This window comes from Alosa alosa, chromosome 1, assembly GCF_017589495.1.
Source record: "Alosa alosa isolate M-15738 ecotype Scorff River chromosome 1, AALO_Geno_1.1, whole genome shotgun sequence".
In the NCBI taxonomy this organism is placed as follows: domain Eukaryota; kingdom Metazoa; phylum Chordata; class Actinopteri; order Clupeiformes; family Clupeidae; genus Alosa; species Alosa alosa.
In genome coordinates, this window is record NC_063189.1 from 14,154,633 (window position 1) to 14,166,064 (window position 11,432).

The 11,432-nt window shown below is 38.9% G+C and overlaps 1 protein-coding gene across 1 annotated transcript; it reads right to left on the bottom strand.

Moving 5' to 3' along the window:
- Positions 1–7,053: 7,053 nt before the first annotated feature.
- LOC125306735 (signaling lymphocytic activation molecule-like) lies at positions 7,054–9,153 on the bottom strand. The gene is made up of 4 exons (XM_048262209.1): positions 9,096–9,153; positions 8,169–8,462; positions 7,317–7,433; positions 7,054–7,181 (listed from the first exon to the last, which is right to left on the bottom strand). Exons 1-4 carry the CDS (start codon positions 9,151–9,153, stop codon positions 7,054–7,056), a joined length of 597 nt encoding a protein of 198 aa, XP_048118166.1.
- Positions 9,154–11,432: the final 2,279 nt, after the last annotated feature.

The following is an 11,432-nucleotide window of genomic DNA, read 5'->3' on the forward strand; positions in this document are numbered from 1 at the left end:
AACGTTGGTAAATCTTCCATTGCACAGAATGATACAAACAGTGCTGCTATACATTTGCTTGGTATAACCGCAGATTTATAGTTTTCTACAAATGCAATAAATCAAATGCCTCCATCACTCAACCAACGCTTAACGGTAACATTACCTAGGTCCTTATTGATATTACAAGATTAACGTACCTGCAGTAAAACCAAGCATGTCCGATAAATATCCTCAGATTTATTTCGCTTCAAGAAGAAATGGGAATTACACTTCATGTGAACATCGTCCTATCCTTATTAGATGTTCGCTGCGGTAAATTACAGTCCTTGTATGAAGGCCCATTGTTTTTCAACCCACTTTTAACTTCCAACAAAATTACGCCTCACTGCAACGATCGCCATCTAGTGGACAAACGACTACTTCTCGCCAATACTGAAAATGCAGTCATGATGATGATGATGATGAATATTTATTTTGGCTTTTTTTAATCCTACTGAATTTGTAATTATGTATCGGGCCGCTCTAATACCGATAGTATGTGGGTGCCTGTGTGTGTGCATGTGTATATGTGTGCACCGCCATTTACAGGCCAATGAGTGTACAGGTGTACAGTCACTAAATGTACACATAACCTAATTTTTAGACCCCCATGGAGGAAATTCTACTTAAACTTGGCATACCCCCGAGAATGCCAGGTCAATCATACACATAAAATTTGGTGCAGTTCTGAACATCTTAACTGAAGATAGGGGCGATTAAAGCAGAATAATATTGCATTTTCATTTTTAATGGGGTGGGGGTGCAAATCACAAATGAGTGATTATGAGCCAGGTTGATGTGGGCCCTTGAGACCAACATACCATAAAAGATTCTTCATCCTCAGTGCCACGGTTCAGGTAGTTATTTAGGAAAAACTGTTTTTTGGCGGTTCCGGGGCCCAGCACGGGGTTGGTGGTGGTCCCGGGGACTAAAATGAAATTTTTCCGTAAAAGTCTAGTGGGGCTACATACCCACCAAATTTCATGTACCCGGTGGTTGATTGTCCCGGTATCAATGACCAAAAATTCAGGGAGTAGATGACGGAAAAATTCTTGAATTGTGTGCATGTGTGCGGTACAAATTTATGTTTATGTGTGTGGGTGTGTGTGTGTGTATGTATGTTGCTTGTGTGTTTGCCTCGCGATGTGTGTTTGTGCATGTGCATGCATGCGTACATATGTCTACTGTGTGAGTATGTGTCATAATGATGATTACTGTAAATGTATGTGCGCTGCGTGTGTATCTGTTTATGCACATGTGTGCACATGGAATGGGTTAACATGACCCTGGAGGCAAACATACGGAAAAAATTGGTCATCCTAGGCCCTACAGTTCTCAAGATATTCACAGAGAACTGTGTCTGCCCTACCCTCCTTTCGGGGGTCCAGTCCATGGGGTGGCTACAGATCAAAACGAAGAATGACGGTTCCATGCTATCCATGTGGGGGTACATGCCCACCAAGTTTTGTGTACCCCGATCTTTCAGTGTCGGTCTTTGTTGGTGTACGTCACTAAATGTACACATAAATTATTTTATTGTAAGGCCCCCCATGAACGAAAGTACACAAAACTTGGCATGCATTCGAGGGTGTCATAATGATCCTACACTTTTAATTTTGTGCAGTTTTGACCTTGTCAGCCAGAGATATTGTGATGAAAACACCTAATTTTTTGCTTTTTAATTTTTAACTAGGTGGCACTATACATGAAATAAGTGGTAATGGGATGGGTTGACATGCCCCCTTAAGACCAACATACATAAAAAGGTGGACCTCCTAGGCCCCACGGTTCTCGAGATATTCACAGAAAACTGTCTCCGGCCACCTACAGGCCAGTTGGTGTATAGTAACATAAATTAATTTATTGTGTGGCCCCCATAAACGGAATTCCACAAAACTTGGCGTGCATACAGAGGGTGTCATAATGATCCTACACTTCCAATTTCGTGCAGTTTTGACTATGTTAGGTCACAGATACCTTCAATTACAACAACTCATTTTTCCTTTTTGTGTTTAACTAGGTGGCTATACATGAAATGAGTGGTTATGGAATGCGTTGACATGGCCCCTTGAGATCAACATACAAAAAAAAATGGTCCTCCTAAACCCCACGGTTTTCGAGATATTCACAGAAAACTGTGTCTCGCCCTACCCTCCTTCGGGGTCCAGTCCAGCGGGGGCTACAGATCAAAACGAAAAACGATGGTTCCATGCTATCCATGGGGTTACATGCCCACCAAGTTCGCGGTACCCCGGTTTTCAGTGTCCCGGGAATCATTGACGAAAATTTGGGCATCGCGAAAAATAAAAAAATAAAAATCTGACTAAACCTATATGACCGCCCGGCAAGCGCCTTGGCGGTCATAATAATACAGATTTTACAAGTTTTATTTGCTACTTGCTATATTGACAAACTTATAATATTAGGGTGACCACCCGTCCCGCGTAGCGTAGCGTTTGAAGCCCAATTCATGCGTCCCGCAAATTGAGACTGTCATGCATAATCAATGCTTGCTCAAAAAAAAGTCGGTCGCTCTATATCCTGCAGCCGGTTGCACCAGTTGAACGTAAGTTCCATCTTAGCTTAGTTCTAACGTAAACTACGTTGAAGTTTACGAGCTACTCTAATGTATCGGGTTGCACCAAACTGAATAGTTTCAATGTAACACCAGAGATCGGTAGACGGGCTCTGGTAACACAAGTTATGACTTAAATTACACCCCCCTCTCCCTAGGTGTAAGGTCCGTCGTCGGTGAATTGTTAACATGGTTTTCTCATTTAAATTGTGGGGATGTTAAATTTAACAAAGTATAAGTCGAGAAGAGTTACATACGCGATCGATTCCACACATTTAATTTAGCTACTTGAGCAGTGCTTGAATGATGTTTGTATTCACTGGAAATCATATGGATCATATGGAGCAGTAGCCTACAAATAGGCTACCAAACATCTACCTATTATTAGGACTACCACACAAAGCATACATTTCATTGCTGTGGATGGATATGTTATCAGAGATTTCATTAGCCATTGGCCTACTTGAAAGAGTGTTAACGTTACCGTTACCTTTACTAACGTTAACGTTATCCACTGCGGTAGCCTACGTTAGGCCAAGTGGAAATATTCCCAAAGCACATAATACAATAAAATAAAGTCTGTTATTTACAAATACAGTGTTATTTTATTCCATACAACAAAGTAATTGCGGAGAAAGTCAAACCTAGATGTGGCTTTATCATACAACATTAGTGAACATTAGGCTACCCAGAACACTGAACACTTTTTCCCCCTGCGCCTGCCTTTACTAACATGCAAGTCCCCCATCCTTCCTCCCCCTTCTCGTTCCGTGAACCTCTGGCGTTGTGAGTTAAGACTTTCCTGTTAATCCTACAATTTTACATTATAATTTATTTAAAGTGAATAAATAATGAAAAATAAATAAAATGAAATAGCTAAAGTAGCCTACATCGTAAGTGGAAGTGGAGGTGGAAGTGCATCTGTCAATTCATTGAATGTTCAAAGTATTATGAATCTTTATTTAGAAAAAAAAATACACATTGGTTGGCCTATTCATGATACATCAGCAATTACACATGTTTAGGGGAAGGGCATTATTAATATACCATGTAAGGTGGTATGTGCTAGAAATGGGTAAACCACTATCAGTGAGTCTGCCCGTGAGGTGGGGGCACCGCCGCGCCAGGCAGTGTCCCACATTGTCCCTCAGAACCATACCCCTTGTCCCCCCTTGGGCTTATTAGCAGGTGGTCACCCTAGGGACTGTAGCTGTGTAAGACTACTCTGGAGAATATGTACACAAAGTTATGGTGCTTTTGGGAAATGCTGTAAAAATGACATGGCATTTGCGAATGGGATTTTATTAACTACGTAGGCTTACAATATTTCTGGAAACCCAGCCCTGAACTTTAATGAATATAGTCAAATTACTTAGTATAGTACACAGTCATAAAACTATAAGCTGGCTGCAGGTAATACCGAAATTACAGTAAATCAGTACCAAACATGGCGGTTGTGCACAACATGGCAAAGAGACAACTTGTCACACAACAACAAAGAAAGTTGAATTCTTTATTGTGCTATTGTTAGGAAAACTTAAATATTGGCCATTTGGCAATCAAAACCTTTCTCATCTGTAGTTGCCCATGATGGAACACGATATCAGTTCCTAGCAGAAGCTGGGCATCCCCCTCTATCTTCAAAAACCTTCTGAGGGTAAAGGCCCTATCATGACAGTCGAAAGCGCATCGTCACTCGTCAAAAGCTTATTCAAATCTAGTAGGATGTCCAGTCCATACTGGGAGAGCAACAAGGTGTTCCCTGGTTTCTTAATCATGTATGGGTGTGTTTAGGGCGTAACAGCATTTTAAAACCAATGAGAATGACATCTGTCATTCCCTTTAACGGCACAAAGCGCAATGTCAAAGAATGTATCTGTATTTTGACAGTCAACAGCGCATTTGAAGGAGGCTGCTTGCAAGACCGTATGGAATAGTCATTCCACTAAACCATGCTTTACTAAAACCTAGCATAGCCTTCACGCATTTGCACTCGTCTATTATTTGAACTCATTGGCAAAGTGAAAAATAACTTCATCATGGTGTCAGTCAACGACAAGACAGTTATATGCAGTAAGTTACTTTCACTGACAATGGGTTACCATCGAAAACATAGGCTGGAAAAAGCAACACTTACCCTAATATTGCTCAAATGACTGAATAAAACAGCATTTACCCTGCAGAGGAGTTGCTTATATCTCGTGACAGTGCGTCTTCAGCTGTGCTCCATACGTGTCTCTCGCCCTAATCACTTTTAACCGTCATTGCAAATGATGGTGAATAACTACTCATCATGAGATGTACAGTATTTCGTAATATCTTTATTCTAATTATGTTTCCTATTGTAATCATGTAATTTGTAATGTTTTGCTTAGACGTGCGCTGGTGTGCGTTCATAGATGATAGGTGCACCTGCCAATATGACTGTTGACAATGCGCTCTTAAAATAACATATAAACAACTTGCCATAGACTTCTGACCAGGTGTACAATAGCGATTTTTAGACAATGCGCTAAGCCACTCCCTAAGTTGTTAATTGCCACAACGCTTGGGTGCATTGTTTAAAAAATAAACATGCAAAATAAGGAATTAAACTTTGCACCGGGTGGAAAACGAGTTTTACGCCATGCGCCAGGGTGGAAAATACAGCCCTTACTCTTCTGAGAGTACCTCCTCTGCTTTATCTTAACCACTACCTTCTTCCCTATCTGCTCCCTCCCATGACTTTGTTTGAACTGTTTGAACTGTATATTCTGTGGGAGTAGTAGGCTACTTATTCCTGCACGAACAATATCCAGAAACACTTTACTTTAGGTTTATACATAAGAGTGAACATGAGTGAACATGAGTTTATACATATGACATGACACTGCCATAACCCTAACACTAACCCTAACTTGTCAGAAAACCGTGACAAAAACCGAATGACACTTGACAGAAGCATTATGTCATAAACCTTTATGACTTGTTTATAATGTTTATGACACGTGACAGTGCCATGTCACTCTTATGTAGATACCTTCAAGTAAAGTGTAACCCAATATCCTAGTGGCACTGTACCTTTGTTGTACCTTGATTGTTGTAAGTCTCTTTGGATAAACACATCAGCTGTAAATGTATCTGTCAATATCACAAAAGTATCCCTATGCCTATACCTAAAAAGTATGTTAAAAGATAAAGGAACTCGTGTCACAATGCATAATAAATTATAGATTATCTGTGGAAAAGAACTTGATTAACACATTTTATAATAAAATGGCCTAATGCCAAAGTTCATCATATAAACCTTATATTTTTAATGCTACTTGGAAGGGTCCACAATTATCTGTCAAAACACTACAAATATAAAAACAACAACATTAATATTTCAATAGATGTATCATCTAGTATGTGCTTTGTTTAAAATATTTAGATAGTATATTCTTAAAACACATTATTGTGAAATACTGTGATAATTTATGAGATCATATCTCTTATGTCAACAACACCAAAATTCTAATACTCTGTTAATCTATGCACTGTATACTGCATATGCACTAGCTTCTATATTCAAAAACCTGTTACACATGCACTGCAACATTTGATAATAGAAGGAACCACATTGCACAACAAACTGACATTGGACATAAACAATGATGCTCACTCCAAAGTGGACACACCCAGTTCACCATTTTATCTTCCCATCTAACGGCTGCAATTCCTGACAATTGTTTGGGGTTTACCCATAAGCTTTCTGCACAGGAGACCGTTTACAGGAAATCAGCTACATTAACTCCTCCTCTTAAAGTGTTTTTCCCTTCAGAGGCCAGAGGGGAATGGTGGGAGGAGACTGTTGGAATAGCATGGTGGTGCACAATGACTGTGCTTACATGGACGTAGGCATCCTGGTTTTAAGGCTTATCCCGATTTAGATTTTTTTACATGAACACAGAGAAATGATTAATATCCCTGTATACATCATAAATACTGGAAAAAATACAAGTATTACATGATACTACTGTACAAGGCTTATCTGGGGTTCTTAAATCAAGATATGATGTTTACATGCGCAAACACAAAAGATAGAAGATCCAGTATACTTCAAAATCCTGACCAGCATACTGAAGTGCATGTAAACGCAGTCATCGACTTTGATCCTGGTTATGAGGTTTATCCCAGTTTTGATCATATTCAGAATATGCTGTTTACATGAACACAGAGAAACTTGGTTATCCCTGTATCCACAATAAATACTAATATTTCGGTTACCAACAAATGAGTTCTATGTATGTAGCCAACCGCTGCCCGGGATGAGGTGTAACTAGATTTCTGAATCCCAGTCATAACCGGGATACTGAAGTGCATGAAACACAGTCAGTGTTAGAGGAGGAACAGGGCAAACCAAGGATAGCACAGGCAAAAATTCTGAAATAGTATACTTAAAATAGAGGTCAGATTCCCAACAAATCAACAGTAAACTACTGATAACAGTTACGCTGAATAAGAGGAACCTGTTTAGCTACTTCTCTCAGTATGGCTTGTAACAGTGTAAATAACACTGGTATCTTCAAGGCTAAAATGCTATACTGGGGCTCTTCAGAAGGATCTATATGAGAAGTGAAAATGTTTTTGGATGCACTACTGTCACTGTGAATTTGACAAGTATATCCATTTTTGAGCATCTCTTACTGCAGACACATGAAAAACATTTCCCTTGACTATACTCATGAACAATACTCACTCTCAGCCTCCAGTTTTCTTTTGAAGCAGAATGGTAACACAACACAGAATGATATCAGAATCAGAATGAGCAGCAATCCAATCAGTAAAGAATGGCTCCTCTTTGACCTGACGGAGTCTGTGAAAGGAGATATAAACATGAGATATAGCATTCCAGCCCAGGTAGCTACCAGCATAACTGTGTAACAGCTTTTTGGAAACGTAAATAAAGGTTTTGAGCAGATGTCTCAGTTGTTAATCGCTTGTTCCAGTTTGTAAATAAAGGTGAGCTTAAACAGTTAAGGGAGTACTGAAGCGCTCTGTTCGCGTAGTGTAAAAATAGTTTTAATTAGACTGGTCTAATTGTTTCAAACATACACGCCACTATCACGTCTGTTGTAGCCAGTTCCATTGATTATAGGTGAAGTTAATTGTTGCAGCAGACGCTATGCGAACAGAACGCTTCAGTTAAGTGCCTAGCATAGCCTCCTTGTAAGAGATCAAAGGCACCTCTGAAATCCTTATCTAATCATGTCAGGTATTTGAGGCCTAATTGAAATATTAAGTTAATTCCTAACATACACAGCAATACAACAATGCTTTCCTTCATGAGAATATCTAATAGAGCTGTAGTTTCTCTCATTCTCACATATAATAATCAAATAATCACTGAGCAAATATTCTTGTTGGAGAATAACATGTAATAGTACATAGTTGTACTGGCTATACTGATTTGCTTCAATGAGTTAATCTTTTTCCCACCACTTTAATTGAATTAGCCTCAGTGCTACATATGAACAGAGTAGCTGAGGGAATCATTCACAGGATGAACATTCAAGGTCTAAAAAGCAAAATGAACATGAGGTTGACTTACCTGGGGGGGCAGAACAGGTGGCAGAGATGTTGAGAAAAGTTGTCTGGTTGCTAACTGGGTTTGCAGCCACACAGCTGTAGATACTGTCGTCATGGTGTTCAACCTCCAGAGGGATTCTGAGGGTCATGTTGAGATCAGGACTGCTGGTCTGGTTCAACATGTAATTTCCTCTGTACCAGGACAGGGTCACCTCTCTCCCATTCTCCACACTGCATTCCACTGAACAGTTTGTTTTTAGTTTTGTTCTGCTGTGGTAATGCTGTAGGACAGTCACCATGGGTTTACCTACATTACCTGTTCAGCACAAATACACAGAACATACAAAAATTATAGATAAAAGTGCCTCAATTGTTTTGACTATGGCCAAACAAGTATACGATAAAATGATAATAAAAAATCTAAAGGGAAACATACAAAATCCTTCATTAAAAAATGTAGGTTGTAACATATGAGGAAAAATATAATCAAGGGTCACTGTATCGAATAATGCAAAGATTTTGCGCTCTGATCACTTTTGAAAGTATTTCATGGATTTTTGGCTGGTGATCACAAAAACAGTATACGAATGTTTAAATAATATACTATTTTTTTAAAATATATATTATTTTGTAGATTTTGTTATTCCCGAATATATTCAATTTAGTTTTATATTTCCCACAATGCAAGCTGTTTTTGTATAACCAAGTATGCTTTGTCACAACTTTTGGGTGTACTCTATTTGAAATGTTTCAGGTAATGAAAATTTAGTGCAGAGATTTCAAATATACACAGGAGAGATGTTAAATTCCTAGTGCTATAGATGGGGGATTTCACACAGCATCGAATCAACAGCCATGTCAAAACAAAATCACTAATAAATCAACCTTAAAAAACAGAACCAACAGAACAGCATTCAAGAGAATTTCACTGGGGTTATCAAGCAGGCACATCCAGAAGGCTCAACTGTGGTGTCTGGCATCCCAGACTCATCCCCCTCTGCACTCATGATTATCTGCCAATAAATTGCAAGCACCTGTGGCGGGCATCGACAAATACCAACAAACTCTTCAGTCTATCCTTTTCGTTGCTGTGGCCGTTATGATCCAGCAACATATACAAACAAAACACAACCCCTTGATGAGGGCATCGACAAATACTGTACCAGATAATTATTTGGTCATTCTTTGACCCTCTGTTGCTGTGACCCTTTATGATCCGATCAGCAACATAACCACACAAACTACAAGTCCTTGATGCGGGCACCCAGAAATGCCAACAAATATCTACAAATTCTTTAATCATTCCTCTTCGTAGCTGTGGCCATTTATGATCCAGTCAGCAACACATCAACACACCAAGCAATAACATAAATTCTTCAGTCATTCCTCTTCATTGATGTGGTCATTTATGATCCATTCAGCAACATACCCAACAAGCCCTTGATAGGGGCACCAACAACTACCACTCTAGAAACACAGTGTCAAGATCAGACAACTCAGACATGACCCCTTGTAGTCTGTGAGCACCTCAGCCACAGCCATTGTCTTGCTTTTTAGCAGCCAACACTGAAAAAAAAAAAAAACACTGTATTTACTTGATTTTATTGTGTACATTGGTGGCACATGAATGGAATGTCTAGAATTAGTCCTGTATTTCTCTTTCGGTTTACAAAAATGATCCATGCCATGGGTACCCAATTTGATCAAGTAATTCCAATGAAATTGTTTAAATTAAGTTTACATAAAATATTCATGTAATTCCAACGTCATTGTGTTATACAGTTGGACGCATGTACTGAGAGTAGGATGTACCTAGTATTGCCACATCAATGTTAAAGGAAGATAGGTATCTTAAAATGAAACATGCTGCAATTCAGAAGCATTCATTGAGGTTGAAAACATGTGCCATAGAACCACTGACTTTGCATATGGTCAATACCTAATGCAGTCATGGTGGGAGTATGCATGGTTCATCTCAAAGTATATAATGGTCACTAAGCGTAACCCTCAAAAAAAAGACCCATGGCAACACAGTTAGCTGAGTGATTCTCTCATCATTCTTGCAAAGGCTCATAGGAACACAATGAAATATTGACACCAAGGCATACATTTGCCTTACTGGTTTAGTACTTAGATGCTATACATTGATCTTACATGATTCTGTTGGATAAATTCATTGCTGTGGCAAAATATGTCAGTTCAACGTAATAACATTGTGTTTGAAAGAAAAACATGAGCTTGTCTAATTTCATGTTTTGTGGTTTAGTAACTGTGACAAACCTTATTTTCCTTTCTTCCCAGTATTCGCTTACCTTACGTGATTCAATTAGAAAATGGATTGCTCGATTGTAATGACTATTTGAACACAATAAGGTTGTGTTTCATTCGAAACTAGACTGTTTTATGTAATTGTAACATAATATAATTTGATAAATTGGACAGCCCTGACTTTTCCTTTTTTTCCTGTGTACGATGACAGCTCCTTTCAGTGACCATCCTCAAAAAAACAAACAAAATCTATCAGCTGTGGCTGACTTCTTCCATTCAAAAGTTTCCTCACTCACATCTTGAAAGGGAATATTTAGCTCGATAATACCATGCGCTCACTCTGAATAAAGCAGTCATAAAAATGCACTGTGGAACGTAGTTGCCTCCCAAAAATTCACCAGGACTTTTCAATCCCGTGCTTTGCCCATTTCTTGTATTGCTTGTATTTGCCCCGATGTCCACTTTTCTGCCCCTCCCACACAAACAAAATTCTACAGTCCCCTTCATGTGCCAGATTAATATAATTAATAGAATTAATCTCAACTCTCTTGTTCTCAAGCAAACTCTCCAGTAATTTTAAAACCTGAATATGTCTTCAGTTGTAGCGACCTTGGGTCACCCGAGTTTTACAACCTTTACAAGTCTTACAAGTAAATAGTAAAAAAGCTATACAACTCATCTGGCCCTATGTGAAAAAGTAATTGCTGCCTCCATTTTTAAGTAAACAAATAAACCAAATTTAACTAAACTGCCATTGAATCCAAACATGATTAAACAGATCTGGCAATGTGAAGTATGCTATAGGTTTCAGAATCAGTACATGATGGAGGGATTTCTAAATAAACTCAAAAACAGATAAGAAACAGTAATTGAAAACTATTGGCCTGCAAGGGTTAAAAAGTTATTGCTTAGGCACTGGGGCTCCAGCAAACCACGTAAAGAGGTATTGTCTACAAATGGAGAAAAATGGGGAAATTGTGAACCTTTCCAGGAGTGTCTGGCCCACCAAAAGAGCACA

Bases quoted from the DNA above. Each gene is read 5' to 3' on its own strand.
- LOC125306735 (XM_048262209.1), bottom strand. From the start codon at position 9,153: ATGAGTGCAGAGGGGGATGAGTCTGGGATGCCAGACACCACAGTTGAG. The intron at 8,463-9,095 runs GTGCCTGCTTGA...TGTGCTGAACAG, and splicing joins CACAGTTGAGCCTTCTGGAT to GTAATGTAGGTAAACCCATG. The intron at 7,182-7,316 runs GTGAGTATTGTT...CTTCTCATATAG, and splicing joins AAGAAAACTGGAGGCTGAGA to ATCCTTCTGAAGAGCCCCAG.